Consider the following 19,785-nt stretch of genomic DNA (forward strand, 5'->3'; position numbering starts at 1 on the left):
CTCCAGCCCCACCCATCTCACAGGGTGTCTGTTGTGGGCGAGGAAGGTAAAGGAGATTGTGAGCCGCTCTGAGACTCTTCGGAGTGGAGGGCGAGATAGAAATCCAATATCTTCATCTTCTTCTTCTTCTTCACAAACTATTGCACCCTCTGCTACCTTAATCCAAAGTATGCTATTGGAAAGGTAGGGGGGGGGGAAGATGTTGAAAATAGAATAAACAGATTTTGTAGTAAATAAAAGGAAATGTGACTGTGTGGCTGGGTCCAGACTAGCAGCTTCAGGTGCATCCCAATCAGACGCTCCTGCGTGAGTCGCCTGTTTCCCATGCACTTTGATGCGGTCAGACGGCTGTTGCGCACCATCCCCTTGGTGCAGTTTGGGTTTCTTTTTTTCCATACATTTGAATCGTTTTTTCCATACATTTTCCATACATTTCATTTATAGACATTTCATATTTAAATACAATACTATCTCTCATGGGATTTGGGGAAAATTTTAAAAGGGTGGTCGGAACATGTTACTTCAACCCAACAGCAAGGATTAAAACAAATAAGGCAATATCAAAGGTGGTTTGTCTGAAATGGGAAAGAGACAAGTATGCCCCCTCTCCGCTCTTCTATTCATTTTAGCAATGGAGCCCCTAGCTGAGTATATAAGAACTAATAAAAACATCCAGGGCTTACAAGTTTGGGTCAACTATGCATAAGGCATCTCTGTATGCTGATGAATTAATTTTATACATAACAAAACCTTTAGAATTTCTTAGAAACTCACAGTACTCTCCAACAGTTTGGGGAAATTTCAGGACTTAATTTAGTAAATCTAAATCATTTACCCAGTAAGCACTGAGAAAGATTTACTGGGAAAAATCAAAGTAGATAATAAATATGGAACTGCAAACAAACCTTGGAGATACTTGGGTATCTGTCCAAAATTACAAGATTTATTTACAGTCAATTCCCAGAGACTACAATCAGACTTTAAGAATACATTGACCAAATGGAATGTGTAAATGGTCACCTGGGCAGACCAAATAAATATCACTAAATCTTTCATAATACCCAAATATTTATTTTTGTTTAGAGCTTTACCAGTAATAATACCCTTGAGCTACAATAAATGTTGAATCCAACAAAGACAGAGATTCTGTATCTAAGCCATGGTGGTCCGGGAAGGGGGATTCCTTTGCTGGCTTTTGATGGGGTGCCATTGAAACCAGCCCCAAAGGTCAAGATCTTGGGAGTGCTCTTGGAGTCCTCACTGACTACGGAGGCCAAGGTAGCAGCCACTACCAGATCTGCCTTTTCCCATCTCTGGCAGGTATGGTATAATATTAAAATATTATAATATTCTAGTGAGGGTATTGCAGTCATGCTGCAAATGACTGCACTATTAAATGAAAAAAGGGAACAAAAATCCTTAATGAGCTGTCAGAAGAAGCATTAATATTGTATCAAAAACAATGGCAGGCAGATTTTCGAACCACACTTTTAGCAGAAAACTGAGAAAAAATACTGTCATCTCCTAATTTGCACTCCAATATATTTGCTTTGAAGCTTTTTATAATATAGTGGGTTCCATGCAATGAAGAGGTGAGGTGGTAGTGATAATCAGCTCTTTATTAGATACAGCATAGTATAGGGCTGTACTATAAGTCTAAGACTGGGCCAACAGGGCTAACTATATATACATTACAGGTTCCTGCACTAGCGTCCTATTGGACCATTCAAACCAGCAGAGGGCCCATGATTGGAGCAGGGCAGCAGAGATTTGGATCCTACTGCACATTGTTCCCAAGTCTCCAGGCTCAGTCTTCCAGGCTCCAATGAGCCAGGCAAGAACTCCATATATTGAACACAATTCAGATCACATATATAACATCCCTTCTCCTCAAGTTCGCAAGCCTAGATAGGATGGCTTGCAATGCTCCCATGTGGACTGCTCTGGAATGGGCGGAGGAGCAGTCGCGGTTTCAGTGGCGGCGAGCGGAGGGGCTGGCGATATGGGGCTTCCGGCTGACAGTTCCAGGCTGGTAGTGGTCACTGGCTCTGCCCGGAGGGTGGGTGCTGCATCAGATGGGGAAGGAGTCGGAGCAGCAGGCTGGTCTTCAGGATTGTAGTCCTCAACCTCTTCCTCAGGGGCCTCACATGACCACAACTGGTCTATGTGCCACCTTAAGGTGAATCCACCCTCTATAGTCACTTCATACATTACAGACCCCAGAACTCAGGTGACCCTTGCCGGAATCCATGCTGGTCCCCCAAAAACAGTTCTTAGCCATGACCAAGCCCCCTGTATCTAACCCATGGGGCACCCTGACTATCTCAGGTACCTCCTGGAGGTCCAAGGCCCGGTCCAGATGTAAATGGTCCAGTAAGATGGACAGCCACTGGCCCATTAAGAGCTCTGCCGGACTGTAGCCGGTGGCGGTGGAGGGGATCACATGCTGAGCAAGTAAGAACTCTGCAAGGTGGGCCTTCTAGTCCCCTTGGATGATGTGATGGAGTAATTCCTTAGTCGTGTGCACCATCCTTTCGGCTTGACCATTGCTGGCCAAGTGGAAGGGGGCTGACCTGATATGCCTAATAAGGTTCTGGGTGCAGAAGTCCTGGAATTCACCCGAGGTGAATGCCATCCCATTGTCGGAGACCAGAGTATCTGGTAGGCCATGTGTGGCAAAGACCCGGAGGAGGCCACTGATGGCAGCCCGGGAGGAAGTGGAAGTCACTGGAAGCAACTCCAACCATTCTGAGTGGGAGTCCACGATCAGGAAGAAAGTCTGTCCCTGGAAAGGCCCCACAAAGTCCCGATGAAGGCGGGACCAGGGCTTGTGTGTGGACTTCCAATGCTGAGTTGGTGCGCAGGGAGGTGCCAGTCAGGCCTCCTGGCAGGGCTGGCATCTGGCGACCCAGGATTCAATCGCATCATCAATCCTGGGCGACCAAACATAGCTGCACGAGAGTGCCTTCATTCGCACGATCCCCAGATGGGTTTCATGCAGTGCTTTGAGGACCCTCAGCTGCAAAGCTGAGGGTTCTACCACCCTACTCCCCCACAACAAGCATCCCTTATGAACTGTTAGGATGTTAGGCCAAGATGATGGGCAGCCGCTCATCAAAGTGCACCAGCAAGCTATTTGATGTAAGAATGTCCTTCGCTGCTTGGAAGGCGGCAGCTTGTGGGCGACCCCAAACCCACAGAGCCCGTTTGTCCAGGAGCCTATGCAGGTGCTCTGCTACTGCTGCCTTGTGGGGGGGGGGGGAAGGTGTGATAAAAATTTAGGAGGCTGAGGAAACCTTGTAACTCGGCCTTGGTGGTGGCTGAGACGTCACAAATAGCCTTTATTTTGCCCTTCGCCGGGTGGATTCCACTCGCATCCACCATGTAGCCCAGAAAATCTATCATGGGGCCCCCCAGCATACATTTCTCCCTCTTTACGATAAGGCCCACCTCATCGAATTGCTGGAGCAGAAGGCGAAAGGCAAATTCTTCTTCTGTGGCTGTGGTGATCAGCACATCATCAAAGAATGGCTTTTAAAAGAGTCCATTAAGTTCTGAAAGATTCCTGGGGCTATGCTGACCCCGAACTGAAGGCGCTTTACCCAGAAAGTGCCTTGATATGTCACAATGGTTTGGGCCTCAACCATGGTGGCGTCCACTGGGAGCTGCTGGTATTGTTGGGCCAGATCCAGCTTTCCAAAAATTTTGGCACCTGCCAGCGAAACCAGGACATGACTGACCTCAAGGACTGGGTAGGCGCGGTCCTGCAGTGCCTTTTTGATACTGTGTTTGTAATCTGCGCAGATGCAGACACTACTGTTGGGTTTTACTGGGGTGACGATAGGGGTCTCCCATCGAGCATTGGCAACCAGCACCAAGACCCCTTGCGCCACGAGGTGGACTAGTTCCTCCTCAATTTTCAAAGCAAAGGGTACCCACTGGGCCTTCAGCCATATGGGCTGCACGTTGGGGTTGATCTGCAATGTCATGGGGGGGAGTCTTGTATAGGTCCCTACAGTCCCATCAAAAATGGATGGGAACTCCCCGCAAATGCTCTGGAAATCCATACTCTTGGGAGTGTGATGGATTCCCTCCACCCAGATCCCCAGAGGAGAAAACCAAAGCCAGCCTAACAGACTGCTAAAGTTCCCTTCAGTCACCAACAAGGAAAGGGTTCCTGAGAATTTTCCATATTTTACATTGACAACCCTAGCCCCTAGAATGCCTATTGCCCATTTCTGGACGTCGCGGACGATGACGGGGGATGGTTGCAGCCGGGGTCCCCCCTTCGGGCACAGTTTCTTAAGTGTCTGAGCTGAGGTAATGGTATGAGTAGCCCCCAAGTCAATCTCCATTTTACATGGAGTACCCTCAGTGAACACCACTGTTTTAAGTTTATCTGGGGATGGCATGATAATTTTGCATACCTGTCTGACAGATGCGGTGAGGACATTGATACCATCCATAAGGGCGACCTCATGGCTTTCGCCATTCTTGCACCGGGTTGCTGTCTCTGGGGTTGGGCAAGCTGATTTGGAGTGGCAGACACATGCCAGATGTCCCTTCTTTTCACACTGGTAGCAGAAGGAGTTCCAGAACTTGCAAGAGCAGCGCTCATAAGGCTCCCCACAGCTGGTGCACTCCTAGGCAGGCGTAGTCTCAGTCGCACGTGGTGGCTGTTGCTTTAAAACCACGTGCTGGAGCTTGAGAGCGTCGTCTCCCCTTAAGTCCTCCAAATCAGAAGATGAAGATGCAGCTTGATGTGCAGAGATCGTCACTCACTCTTTTTGTGATTTCTCATATGCGGTCGCCTCCTTGATGGCTTTGACAAGGATAGTGTCATCTTTACCAAGCAGCTTCCGCTGCAGCTTCTTGCCCCACAGGCTGAAGATGAATCGGTCCTTCAGAGCCGCATAGAACTGGGGAAAATCGCAGCAGAGCAAAAGCCAGTGTAGGGCAGTGACATAGTCTTCCATAGACTCATTGGGTCGCTGGAGGTGCTCTGAGAAATCTAAGTAGCGTGCTAGGACCGTTGGCTGCAGTGCAAAGTGGGTTGTGAGGGCTGAGATAATGTCATCAAAGGCTGCTGCCTTGAGCATGACGGACGCCATGAGGCCCTGCGCCAGCTCCTAGATGTTCATGCCACAAGAGCTGAGCAGCAGCGACTTCTTCTTGGGCTCCATGACCTCATGATAATCTATATAGTTTTCCAGACACTTGGGCCAGGTCTTCCATCACTCAAACTCTGGGATCATTCCTGGCATAGCAGCCATTTTGTCAACGATGGCAGTGCAGGCTGCAGAGCTAGATGAGGATGCAGCAGCTGCGGTGTGATGCCAGTTGCTGGGCTCGCTCACCAGGATCCCATCCTCGTTGCCACTATAATATAGTGGGTTCCATGCAATGAAGAGGCGAGGTGGTAGTGGTAATCAGCTCTTTATTAGATACAGCATAGTATAGGGCTGTACTATAAGACTAAGACTAGGCCAACAAGGCCAACTATATATACATTCCAGGTTCTCACGCTAGCGTCCTATTGGACCATTCAAACCAGCAGGGGGGCCGTGATTGGAGCAGGGCAGCAGGGATTTGGTTCCTACTGCCCATTGTTCCTGAGTCCCTAGGCTCAGTCTTCCAGGCTCCATATATTGAACACAATTCAGATCACATATATAACACTTTAAATTATATATTCAATATATAATAATGCATTCAGCTATGAAGCTTTTAATTAGACAGTATCTATCTCCAACCACTTTGCATAGAATTAAAACTTCAAATTCACAGTATTATCCAAAACAATGCAGGCAATTAGCAACATAGACGAAAAAGGCTGCAGATTTATACCCCGCCCTTCTCTCTGAATCAGAAACTCAGAGTGGTTCCTATATCTTCTCCCTCCCACAACAGACATTCTGTGAGGTGGGTGGAGCTGAGAGGGTTCTCACAGCAGCTGCCTTTTCAGGGACAACTCCTGTGATAGCGATGGCTAACCCAAGACCATTCTAGCAGCTGTAAGTGGAGGAGTAGGGAATGAAATCCGGTTCTCCCAGTTAAGAGTCTGCACACTCAGGGCTGGTCCTACCCCTTCTGGCACCCTAGGCAGCACAGCTCTACCCTGAGTCACCACGTCTGCCGCCTATTCATGAGTAGCCCACATCTGCTGCCTACTCATGAGTAGCCCCATGCCTGCTGCATATTCGCGAGTAGGTGCAGGGCTACTCATGAGTAGGCTGCAGGTGCAGGGCTACTTGCAAGTAGGCAGGAGGTGCGGGGATAAGATGCTGACTGCGTTGAAGCTGGTAGGGCCAAGCCTAGGTGATTGGGGGGGCAGGCAGAAAGGGAGGGAAGGGAAAGGAAGGTGCCATGGTGGAGATGGGGGGGGGGAGAAAGGAAGGGAAGGAAAGATGCTACGGCGGTGAGGTGGGGGAGAGAGGCAGGCAGGCAAACTAGGTGTTTGTCATGGGGGAGCCCAATTCTTTACCCCCTCCCTCCCCACGCCCTAGGCAGGCACCTAGTTTGCCTAGTGGGCGAGTTGGCCCTGCGCACACTAAACCACTACACCAAACTGGCTGGTGATCTTGTCCACAAGTGCAAAAATTTTGGTTCCAAGTAATATCTAGGATCAACACAATGTTACAATTCAGTATTCCATTTTGGCCTGAGGCAATTTTGTTAGAATTGTAGGGGAAAATCACAAAAAATGAAGTTTTGAAGATAGAAATTATTTCGACCCTGCTTTAGTAGCCAAGATGTTAATAGTTGATAAATGGCTTGACAACCAAAGTCCTGCACCTCAGAACTGGATTCAAAATATTGGAATTATTTTATTTTAAGTAAAATAGCATTTTCTTCATCAAATATATCCCCATTGCAATATGAGAAATGAGTTACCAAACCTTAGTTTCCTGTGGTAACATATCTGATGTAACAAGAAATCTTGCCTAATAATTATCTATATGCAAAAATGATTTAATTTGTTATACAGGAACTGTATCATATTAGTTCAGCACTGTGTGATTAACAGCTTGGTGAAGTTAGTTGTTTGATGGAATTTTTGTAAAAATAAAAAAGTTAATTAAAATAGAATAAAATTTTTATTAGCTGCCTATCTACTTTTCAGCACTCAAAGCAGCTTTTTAGCAAATTATCTGTGGACCAAATTACTCACATTAAAACAATAAAAAGAAATTATCATCTAATGCTGTAAAATGTTTTACATAAAATTTTCATACTTTAGATTTCATTTGAGTAAAACCATGCCATAAAAAGCATTTCATTCATCCCCAAAGGGGAAATATTGCATTTGAGTTTTCGTTCAGTGCTCTTCAAAATTTTCCATTTATTTCATTAGAAAACTTGAAATATAGACCCCCTTTTACTCCAAAACAAATAGTTCTGGGTCTTTTCCAGACCTTTACATTTCTCATCAGAAGTCTGCACAGGAGACCTCTAGGAACTCTTATGTGCATCACATACATATCATATTGAATAACACAGGGGCATCAAACATGCGGCCTGGGGGGTGAAATCAGACCCCCAGAGGGTTCCTTTCAAGCCCCCGAGCAACTGGCTGTCATCTGCTTCCTTCTCCCTCTCTCTTGCTTCCTTCTGCATAACAGCTTGCTTTGCAAGGCTTGCTCAATCACACAGGAGCTACAGAGCAAAACCTCTATTTTTTCCAATGGCTGAGGCTCCTCCCTTTTGGAGGAAGGGGGGAAGGCAGAGCTTGTTTTTCCAGGCTCTTTCAATTGTACAGCAGAGCTACTCAGCCAAATCTCATTCCCTTCTTCTGGCTGAGGCTCCTCTTTCACCTGTCCCCTGGGGAATTAAGGAAAGAACCAGAGCTTCCTTTGCCCAGTTCCCTGGATCTCACAGGAGAAATACAAAGAAAGCACCTTTAAGACCAACGAGTGCTAACATTTTAAGCATGTTTTAAGTTTTTTTAAAAAATAATAATAATTGTGTTTGTATGTGTCCTGTATAAAGTTTATATCTCTGCTTCCTAATCTTAAATAGGTACACACGTGGCCTGGCTCAACATAGCACTTGTCTTTGGCTGCTGCACCTGCAGCAACAAAATGCAGCACTTCTTGCTCCAGCTCATCAGAAGCTTCTGAAATGAGTTAGTCTTTAACAGGCCACAAGAGTGTCCAGTTGTTGGAACCTGATTGTCAGGCAATAGCTCTCTGTTCTGTGTAAAACGTCTTGAGCATATCAAGCAAAGAGTAGTTAGTTAGATGCTGAGGAGAGGTTTGGATCATGGTTAGCGGTAAAATATCTCTGGTACCCGATATTACATTTCATGGCACACATGGCCAGCCTGACAAAGTGACATTTATATCAGATCTGGCCCTCATAACAAATGAGTTTAACACCTCTGCCCTATATGGTCTGGGACCAACATTCCTGAAGGACTGTTTGCTCCTTTATGAAACTACCCAACCACTATGGCCATCTTTGGAAGCCCTGCTTTGATTGCCCCTGCCTTTTGAGATTAGGCAGATGGGAACCTGGCAGAGGGCCTTCTCATTTGTGTCACCAAAGCTTAGGGTTGCCAGGTCTTACCTGGGGGCCAGTGGGGGGAGTGTCTTTGCGCACACTTTGCGTGCATGATGCAATGACATCACCCAGAAGTGATGTAATTGCTCAGGGCAAGTAGCATGGGGACGGTCTAGCATTTTTGGTTAAAAACCCTACGGTGCCACAAAGTTTTTTTTTTGCCAAAATGCTACAGCGTCCCCATGCGACATGCCTGGCATGATTACATCAATTCTGGGTGACATCATCATGCCAGGGATGTTGGGTGCTGACAGAGTTCTTTGGGGATGGGGCTTCCCTCACCAGCCAATCCTGTGCCAGTGGGTTGGAGGCCCTGAAATTGGGGGGAAACCTGCCCCCAGCAGGAGGATGGGAACCCTACCAAAGCTCTGGAACTTTCTTCCCAGGGAAAATTGTTTGCTCCTTCTCTTGCCATCTTCCACCAGTAAGTGAAGATTTTTTTTTTGTTTCATTTTGGATTTCCTCAGTAATATGGCCTTGCTAATCAGTGTTTAATTTCTGTTTTTACATCTTGTACATATTTTAACTGTTTTTAATTGCTTAAATGATGTGTGTTCTGGGGGAGTTGATTGTAATGGTTCTAAAAAAATTTTTTTTTTATTAACTTGGTGGCTTTTGCGAGGGCAGAAAAGCGGGATAAAATTTTTGTAAATAATGTGCAAGCTTCTGACTTCTACAGACTAAACATAAATTGCTGTTTTAAATTGGCTAAGGAGGCATTTCCAAAGAAGTGTGGAAATACTGTTCCATGAGAAGGGTTTGGCTTCTCCAAACCATTGGAGAACTCTCACGGTCAATGCTTCCTCTAAACTGTGGAGTTTGTGAGCAAAAATTCTACTTCATGAGCTACTGTCATTAAAGTTGTGAGTGAGCAATTTAGCTACTGCATATATTAGTTTGCTCGGAGCCATCCTTCTTGAGCTAAGACAAAAATGTGTGAGCCAGAGGCTAAAAAACTGTGAGCTAGCTCACACTAACTCAGATTAGAGAGAACACTGCTCACCATCGTCAGATTCCAGCATTGTGAGAGGAGAAACCACAACAATTAAATGCATCATTGCTTTTAAGCATGAAAAAAATCCCATCTTCCTCAGAAATGTATCTAGTTCTAGAAATATCCTAGTTCTATGTAGCTGAAAAACTCATCACTGCAAATATAGAGGTAACCACTTGAAGAACAGCAGTAAGAGATAAGCAATCTGATCTTTGCTTAACAGTTCTTGATGAGGAAAAGCTAAGAAATTAGTTGCATAAGATGTATTAACCATTAGCCCCATGCTATGGCTAGATAATCTCAAACTGTTTATGGCTTCTCTTTAGATACAAGTCAATGAAGATATGTAGATACAGAAAACCAGGAGTTTCCTCAAATGCACTGGGTGAGCAGGGTTGGCAATAAAGGCAGTACCACAGTACATTACTTAGCAATAATGTACATTACTTTCCTTAGTTGGCAATAAAGGCAGTACCACAGTATATTACTTAGCACTGCATAAATTGCAGCAGGTGGTAGGGCTGAGCGAACTGTGTTGATAAACTGAAATTATCCTCTAAAAATCCCAACCTTCTGAATGGCAGTCTCAAACCTTCTGAATGTCTTCTCAACATCCTACCCCCCCCCCACCCCATCTAATGAAACTATAGCTCATGAAACAAGAGAGCGAGTAAGTCTTTGTGTTTTCCCACAGCAACTGACCATAGAGGACTTCCGGAAGCTGCGATCCACTGTTGAGGAGATGGGACTTCTGAAGCCCAACAATGTCTTCTTCTTTCTGGTTTTCCTTCATATTGTGCTACTGGATGCTGGTGCCTGGTTGACCATCTGGTACTTTGGATCATCTTTAGTACCATTCTTCATAGGTGTTGCATTATATACTACTGCTCAGGTACAATACTGAAAGCTCTGTACAATCCTGGAAATTAGTCTTATCTTCTGTACACTTTCAAGAATTCAAAGGGTTTCACAAGTTTTGGCAAAGGTCCATAGGACCATGCAACTAGCACCTTGTGGTACCATAGCTCTGACCTTTTACAAATATAATTGCCTGTTGCCACATGACAAAGTCTCTTCTGGCAATTTCCAGAGCTGTTTGCATTATGACATGGCTGGGCTGCTGTTTAAATCAAGAAGTGAAAAGCTGAACTTTTGCTGGCCTTCATATGAATCCATAGATTAATTTGACAAATTCCACTAAGACTAGGGTCTCTGTAACGGTTCATTTCTGAGGTTTAGTTTAATAAATGTAAAATGAGCAGGGGCGGCCCTAGACTGACACCATAGGCAATGCTAACTTCTGATCTCCCCCACACATAACCACACGGGGGGTGCCCAATTTGGCACCTCCAGAAGGCTGGTGCCCTAGGCAATCACCTGGTTTGCCTAGTGACAGGACCAGCCCTGGAAATGTTAGTTTATTTGCATGGATATCTGATTAAAAATGGGAGGGGCAGCTAAACTTATCCCAGACATATTACCACTGTTCAGTAAGGCAATGTGCCTTACTTATTTATTTTTGCCCAGACTCTCCATGGCCAAGCTGTTCAAGGGTTGGATCATGTCACCATACTCAAAAAGACAAAACAAGCAAACAGAGCGTACTTGGCAGATGCCCTTCTCTGTGCCAGTGAGAAGATGCCCCAGACATAATACAGATGCCAACTATTCCAACCACTTACTGGTGCTGGGGCTGTAGGCTCTCTTTTGCAGAGACTGGTGGGAGGTTCTGGAGTTTTACAATGCAATACCATGTGTGTTTACTTAGAATTAAGTCTCATTGTGTTCTGATAACTGAGTAATCATAAGTGCGTAATCATAAGCAGAGCTACTCAGAATCCTGCCACAGATCTATTCAGAATCAGGGCCGGAGCATCCATTAGGCAGCCTGAGGCAGCTGCCTGGAGTGCGGCCCTAGCGGGGAGGGCACCAGTTTCGGCCCTCCTACCCACTCTCGTCTCCAAGGTGAAGAAATAGCAAGCTCAGCAGCTGCCACCACGGGGCTTCCAGCCTCAGCGTGCATGCATGCCACTCGCTCACCGTCACTCTGCTCATGTCTGTGCTTCATAGCGTAGACGTGAGGGGTGGAGTGATGGTGTGCACACGTGTGTGTGCTGATGCCAGAAGCCCTGCAGCAGCCACTGTCGAGCTTGCCCTCACTGAGGAGGCGAGGGGTGGCAGGGGCACCTGACATGGGGCACCAGTCTTGAGCCCACTCCCCAGCACTGGCACCGTTCAGAATTCTGTTTATTTAATGGGACTTCTCTCAAGAAGGTTTTCTTAGGATTGCACTGCTAGCTTCCCATGTTATGGTATAAAAGTGTGTGTGGGGGGGCCGCAGAGACCTGTGGGGGACATCTAATTTTCCACTATCCCTCCCCCATATTATTTCCTCTTTCAATTCCCATAGCAGCTCCCACAACCTTTCCCCTTTGCCTGCTTTTTTCTGTCTTTCCCGCATATCAACCAATCTACATTTCTCTGTCCCTCCTGTTAAAGATAGGTTTTAGAGGTCATTAATTCATAGAGTTGCCATAAATCAGAAGCATCTTGACAGCACTTAAGACACAAACACACACACAACTCTTCAGCTTTCTTTCATTCACTCCCTTTGCAACCCTATGGCAACATGTCCCTGGGAAATGTTCAGTCAAGGTGTGAAAGTCATGTAGTAGTGAGTCATGCAGGAGCAAATTACTCAAACAAGGCCAGGCCAAGTTGAGCAATAGCAAGTCACTTGGGTTAGTTGCTTGCTGGCTTCTGCCAGGTCCAAGTGAAACATGTGGCAGGCAGGTGCATAATGGAGATAGTTTTGGCTCCAGTAAGTCCCTCCTTCACCAGGGGAGGGGTGCAGGGCCCTCCCCAGGGTTGAGATAAGAGTATAAGTGATTTGGGAGGCATACAAAGCATACATGAGAGACATGATCATACAGATTGTTGCATCTGAAAAAGAGTGTGAATGAAGTTGGGACAATTTACTTAAGTATGGTTATTAAGATATTAGAATTTAAATCTAATATATTCTAACCCACCTTCAAGGGTACAGAATAATAATAGTTACTCCACTCCTTTCCAGCTTCAATGTGGAGTAAGGTACGTCTCTACTATTTAGTTTAGTAGTTGCTTTAAGACCATGGCAGAATAATGACCTGCAAGCAATTAACTCCCCAGATACTATCACAAAAATGGTGTTACAGGCAGATGATAGTTATGTCTTTATAAAAACTAAGGCAATTGTTTCAGACTTTGGCAGAACAATCCTCTGCCATGCCAGCATTGTGGTGGCTGACTGCAGTGTAACTTTGGCACTGCTAGCCCATTCCCTTTGGGGATAAGTTACATGGAAGCTGGCTGAAAAACAGAGTTTTCCTCCCTGTTTTCCTTGGGTGCAATTGTGGTAGTGTCCATGGTAACTGTGCTGTTGCATTCTGTGGCAGTGTTGTGGTTGGCTAGCAGCAGCATGATAGATAGGGCAGCCAGTACCAATTGGGTCATGTGGCAAGGCAGTCAAGTCAAGAAACCATCATAGGACAGTCTTGCTCACTATCAGCAGCACAAACATCCCTTAAAGGGAACAACTCCCATCAGAAGTCCCAGCCATCTGACATTGGGGAGGGGGTGTAAGCCATCTGTCCAATGGGCACACCAAGCTGCCTTACTGCCCACACAGAGCCAGGGTGCCTAAAGTGCAGAAGGGCAAAAGAGGGGGTCATCACTGCAACGCTGCTGACTTGGAAGTGCCCTGTGCTCATCAGTGGCTGCTCCACTGAGCAGGTCACAATGCTGCCTAGGGCATCTCTGCACCATACCCAGTGCCAACACAGCTGGAGGGAGCAGGGGGTGCCAGGAGACAGGAGTGCCTCCAGCAGGCCCCCCAGCAGTCTTTTTGATGTGTCCCTGCCCCTCACATGCATCCCTTGTGAGAGCAAGCAGCTCCTCTAGGTGCCCGGCAACTGCTGAGACAGATGCTGCCAGTTCCTCTATCCAGGGGTGTCAAACATGCAGCCCAGGGACCGAATCAGGCCCTCAGAGGGCTCCTATCAGGCCCCCGAGCAACTGGTTGTCATCTGCATCCTTCTCCCTCTCTCTTGCTTCCTTCTACATAACAGCTTGCTTTGCAAGGTTTGCTCAGTTGCACAGGAGCTACAGAGCAAAACCTCAATTGGCTGAGGCTCCTCCCTTGGGGAAGAAGGGGGGGAGGGAGAGCTTGCTTTGCCAGGCTCTCTCAATTGCACAGCAGAGCTTCTGAGCCAAGCCTCTCTTTCTTCTATTGGCTGAGGCTCCTCCCCCTCCTGGTCCACACACACACACACACAGACACAGAGAGAGAGAATTTATCAAAGTTCTTTATTTCAGCTTTAGATGTCCCGTTTATAACCTACTGCACTGCTGCTGGCTAGGTCTGATCTTCTCCCACCCCCACCACTGACTGGAAGGTTGCAGTGGGGTCTGTTGGCACCCAAAGTCCTGGTCCAAAGAACTGGGGTGGCCTCTCTGCACTCTGAGGTCTTCAGGAGCATCCTCTTCTGCTTCCAGCCTCAAACTCCCAGCAGCCTCCTCTTCTGGTTTGCCTCTCCTGCTTAATCCCTCCTTTCCCCACCTGCTGCCTCGCAGCTTAGCTACCTCTCCTTGTCTCTTAACTGCAGCTGAGAAGCTGCTGGCCCTGCAGCCTTCAGGGGCTTACCCTCCTGTAGGCTCACTGCCTCCTTACACTATATATAACTGTTCAGTAATTGATTTTATGTTTTTTGTAGGCTCTTATGTCACACACACATACAATATGTGTATACGTTGTATTGTATACATGTGTGTGTATAAACTGTATTGTTATAAACAAAATTTAAAAACTAAAAATATTAGAATTTAAAGATAAAGACACATTAGATGAAAACATTAAACATCATTAAAATGTAGAAAAATCAGTTGGAATTTTAAAATATGCAAGATGTATATGACCATATCAGGGCTTTTTTTGAGCAGAGAATGCAGTTCCAGCTGGCTTGATATCAGGGGCCTAATATGCAAATGAGTTCCTGATAGGCTTTTTCTACAAAAAAAGCCCTGGTCCATATGCTTTAGAACAGGGTTTCCCAGACTTTTCCCCCCGTGGCCTGGTTATTTTTGCACTTCTCCTTCATGGCCCACTAAAATTTGGGGATGGAGCCAGGAGACTTTGGGGGTGGAGCTGGGAGAGGAATTATGTCATTAGTAGGCCCTTTCTTCAGCTGCTACTGCTGGAACCCTCCTCAAGCTACAACCAAGCTGCTTGGTTTCAAGAAAATCTTCTGTCAGCTATTTTTCATACTTTTCCTTGGCTGAAACACTGGGAAATTGCTGTGAAAGGCAGCAGAGACTTGTACTGCAATTAATGAATTAATTTCAAGTTATATAAAGTTCATACAATCTTTTCTGCAGTTATCCCAAAAAGGATATTGATGAGGGGCTTGCAGCTGTGTTTCCCATGCCTTTAAAAGCAACTTATTGTGCAGATATTTAGCCAGTGAACTCCTTTCATCGTTTTTAATATCTACAGGAGGAGTTTAATTTTAGTGTCAGATAGCTGTTAAAAGCAGGACCAGTAAAATGGTGCCAGATTCATAGTACCATCACTTCCAGTACTGTTGAGATATACAGCAGTAATCTCCAATAATCTCTTTCTGCCCCACATCTCTCATTCTCACTCACACAGAAATCTCATAGAAAGGCCAGCTGGCTACAACTGGGGGTGCCATCTTTTCACTGGCAAAGCTCCTATGTCTGCAACAACAATATGATGAACAGAAAAGTTTCATGCAGTAAAAATGGAAGAAAAGAAAGAGAAAGGGAAAGAATGGAAGGGAAGGAAAGGAAAGGGAAGGGAAGGAAAGGAAAAACATAAGAACATAAGAGGAGCCATGTTGGATCAGGCCAGTGGACCATCCAGTCCAAAATTCTCTCACACAATGCCAAAAAACCACCAGAATGTCCACCAGCGGGGACAAGGCACTAGAAGCCCTCCCACTGTTGTTTCCCCCCAGCACCAAGAATACAGACAGAGCATCACTTGCAGGGAAAGAAAGAAAGAAGTGGGGGAGGACAAAGAAAAAAAAAGTCTTACCATCAGATGATCCCGGCCAGCAACAATTCTGCCTAGGGGTTGTTTGAAAAAATAAAATAGCTACTGGAATGCCCACTCCCCGCCCCTCCCGGCTGGAAAAAACATTCCCCCCCCCCTCTTTGCTGCCCAGCCTCCCAGGGAAATCTCCCCAAAAGAACATACTGCAAGACACATGAAAGCTCATAACTTGAAGAACACTTCAGGGGTCTAAAGTGCCAGTGGACTTCATCTGTTCTCTCAGACACTGGGAGGGGGGGAGAAGGAAGGAGAGGCAGCCCAACTCATCTCTGCACAACACAGAGATGGGGGAAGGAAGGAAGCAAAACACGGAGCTCAGGCTTTGCAGCCTGTGTCAGTCGTTAAGGCTAGCCTTTCTCTGCACAACACAGAGATGGGGGAAGGAAGGAAGCCAAATGGAGCTCAGGCTTTGCAGCCTGTGTAAGTCTTCAAGGCTAGCTTTTCTCTGTACAACACAGAGACAAGGGAAGGAAGGAAGCCAGACGGAGCTCAGGCTTTGCAGCCTGTGTCAGTCTTCAAGGCTAGCTTTTCTCTGCACAATAGAGAGATGGTGGAAGGGAGGAAGCAGAGCAGAGCTCATGCTTTGCTGGAGGTGGGGCTACCTTTGGCTTTTTTTGCAACTCCGTATTGAGGCTTCCGTGGCCCGGTGCCAGGTCACAACCCTGCAAATGGGAAATGCTGCTTTAGAAAGCAATATTAGTTTGAATGAAGCTTGTTGGCTTATAATTTATTGCAGAAAAAACAACAAACAATTCGACCAGCATTTCTGAGGCAGAGGAAAGTTTAATTAAAGAAGATAATGCAACAGCTTCATTTTTTCTAAATATTAAAAGCTGTATGCATCTTATAAGATTCAAGATTTCCTAAGGAAACAGAATGTAATAAATCATCTGATGATAAAGAGGAGTGCTACAATTAATATTAAAAAGCTAGAGAAAGCTATTAAATATTTGAAAGCTAATAAATCCCCACCTGGGTGGTTTAACTGCAGAGCTATACAAAGCTGTTAGAAACAGGTACTTTTTTGTTTTTGTTTTTCTAAGTGCCAGTGCTCATATTTAAATCTAAATGATTACCGAGAATGATTATTTGAGGAACAAACATGCTGGCTTCTTTTGATAATGAATTTTTGTCAACTGAAGAAGCTTAGCTATATATGAATCATACACAGTAGTAGCAGTATGGAAGCTATAAAGTTATATTAAATATTTTGATGTGGGGACTACTTTGATATTTTGTCTCTGTACATAAAGGAAATATTTACTAGCATTTCATAAAAACTAAAAAAGTAAACTTAGTAATTATAACTTTATGTATCTTAAGCGCGCAGAGTGGTAAGCTGCAGTCCTGCAGTCCAAGCTCTGCTCATGACCTGAGTTTGATCCCAGCAGAAGCTGGGTTCAGGTAGACAGCTCAAGGTTGACTCAGCCTTCCATCCTTCCAAGGTCGGTAAAATGAGTACCCAGATGACTGGGGAAGGCAATGGCAAACCATCCCATTAAAGGTCTGCCATGAAAACGTCATAATGCGATGTCACCCCATGGGTCAGTAATGACTGAGTGCTTGCACAGGGGACTACCTTTACCTGATCTCACATGGGACTATCTCACTGATTCTTGATTATATATTTGCTTATAGTTTGTTTGTCTCATTGAATGTATTATAGAACAAGCAATCTTGTTTAATTTGCGAGGGCCAGTGGCAGTAAACCACATATACATAATTATTTTTAAAAGATGTGTGATCTGGGGCTTCTTTTCTTCTTCCTTTCAGAATTCTTAGAGCATGACCTTAAACCCATGTGGAATGCTCATCTTCAGCAATAGATAATTAGGTGACGGGCTCTATGACAAAACACTGATCTCTAGCTGGGCCCCAGCATTATGTGAGTGGATTTGGGAGACAGAGGGGTTTGAAGAGGGGAGGACAATGCCAGAGAGTCCACCCTTCAAAGCAGACATTTTCTCCAGAGGAGCTGATCTCTGCCAGCTGAAGATCAGTTGTAAAAGTAGATCTCCAGGCCCCATCTGGAGGCTGGCAACCCTAGGAAACTAAAGCTCAGTATGAGCTTAGGCTAGTGAGAGATACTAAAAACAACAACAAAGTTCTTTTCTTATGTACAAAGTAAGAAAAAGAGCAAAGACATGTTAGGCCCATTGCGAGGGCAGAAAACTGAAATTGTAACAGGTGATGAAGAGAGGGCAGAACTGCTCAATTCCTACTTTTCCTCAGTCTTCTCTTATGAGGGAAACAGTGCTCACCATGGCAAAAACAGAACTTATTATGAGGGAAGGGCATTGCAGCCTAGGATCAGCATGGGATAGTACATAAATACCTAGTTTCTTTAAATGAAACAAAGTCCTCAGGGCCAGATGAATTGCATCCAAGGGTACTAAAAAAACTTGTGGACATAATTTCTGAGTGTTCATTATTTTTTTAGAATTTTTGGAGAACAGGTGAGGTGTTGGAAGATTGGAGGTGGGCAGATGTTGTCCCCATCTTCAAGAAGCAATGTGCGGGGGAAGTAGACATCTCGTCTATACCTGGAAAAATTTAGAATAATCAACCAGTTCTGGAACATATAGAAAGGATGACTGTAATCACTAAGAGTCATGTCAGACTAACCTTATCTCTTCTGGATCAGGGGAATGCTGTAGACATCATTTATCTTGATTTCAGTAAGGCTCCACTTGTTGACAAGTTGGTAAAATATGATTTGGATCCTGTTACTGTTAGGTGGATCTGCAACTGGTTGACAGATTGCACCTAAAGAGTGCTTGTGAATGCTTCCTCATCCTCTTGGAGAGCAGTGACAAGTAGAGTGCCTCAAGGATCTGTCCTGGGTCAACATCTTTATAAATGATTTGGATGAAGGAATAGAGGGGATGCAAAAACAAATAAAATGAATAACAGGGATAAAGTTCTGCATTTAGGTAGGAAAAATCAAATGCATAATGATAGGATGGAGGAGGTGTGTCTTGGCAGTAGTATGTGCAAAAAAGGATTTAGGGGTCTTAGTGAACCATACACTGAACATGAGATAGCAGTGTGATGTGGTGGCTAAAAAGGCAAATGCAATTTTGGGCTGCATCAACAGAAGTATGATGTCCAGATCACATGAAGTGATGGCAGGCCCGACACTAGGGGTTTCAGTGCCCTAGGCCGAAACCTGCACCCCTGGCCCCCTCCAAGTTTTTTTCCCACACATGCTTGACCCACCCCTGTGCTCGGCCCTCTCCCGCTTCAAAAGACGCTGGAAAGACCTCTTCCCAGCTCCCTCTGAAGCGGGAGAGGGCTGGGCATGGGGCAGGTTGAAAAGACAGCGGGCACGCTCAGAGCCGGCTCTGAGCACTCTTGCTGCCACGGGCACCCCCACCCCCAACCTCGCCAAGGCTTGGAAAGCCTCGGCGAGGTTGAAAAGACAGCAGGCACACTCAGAGCTGGCTCTGAGCATGCTCGCTGTCTTCCCAACCTCGCTGAGGCTTTCCTGACAATTAGAGTGGTTCCTCGGTGTAACAGGTTTCCTTGGGAGGTTCTCTCCTTCCTTCCTTGGAGGTTTTTCAACAGAAGCTAAATAGCCATTTATTTTATTTTATTGGATTTATATCCCCCCCCCCCCCCATCTGACAGCAATGCTGATTCTATGTATTAGGCAGATCATCAGAAGGAAGGCAGTCAGGGTTGCATCAGTGCTTAGATCTCGTGGCCCTTTTTTACATGCCCAGGGAAATGCTGATTGACGTTTTAGGGTCAGTCAGCCATTTTCTCCAGGTCAGTTTGGCAAGGGATTCTGGAGATTTTTGCCATCTTCTGGACATGGAGCAGGGGTCACTGGGGATGTATGTGTGTGTGTGGGGGAGATATTTTTGAATTTCCTGCATTGTGCAGGGGGTTGAACTAAATGCCTCTGAAAGTTCCTTCCAACTCCATGATTCTATATATGGGAGGGATCAGGTTATGGCTTTGATTTGTGAAAAGTACATATATTTAAATACTGTCTTTTGAATCTAATTTCATCATTTTGGAAAGGTATCTTTAGATAGGGGACATAATGGGGCATGATGATTGCCTTGATATACGTAAATTGCATAACTATTACTGTCATTCTGCATGA

At 45.5% G+C, this 19,785-nt stretch overlaps 1 protein-coding gene across 1 annotated transcript in view; it reads left to right on the forward strand.

Annotated features, from left to right (window-relative positions):
* The window catches only part of LOC132590219 (acyl-CoA (8-3)-desaturase-like), a 60,336-nt gene that overhangs the window by 16,470 nt on the left and 24,081 nt on the right, over nucleotides 1-19,785 (forward strand). Inside the window, exon 3 of the mRNA XM_060263184.1 lies at nucleotides 10,251-10,448. Coding sequence (XP_060119167.1) covers nucleotides 10,251-10,448 — 198 coding nt within the window. The remainder of the gene's footprint in view (nucleotides 1-10,250; nucleotides 10,449-19,785) is intronic.

This window comes from Heteronotia binoei, chromosome 21 (assembly GCF_032191835.1).
Source record: "Heteronotia binoei isolate CCM8104 ecotype False Entrance Well chromosome 21, APGP_CSIRO_Hbin_v1, whole genome shotgun sequence".
Lineage (NCBI taxonomy): Eukaryota > Metazoa > Chordata > Lepidosauria > Squamata > Gekkonidae > Heteronotia > Heteronotia binoei.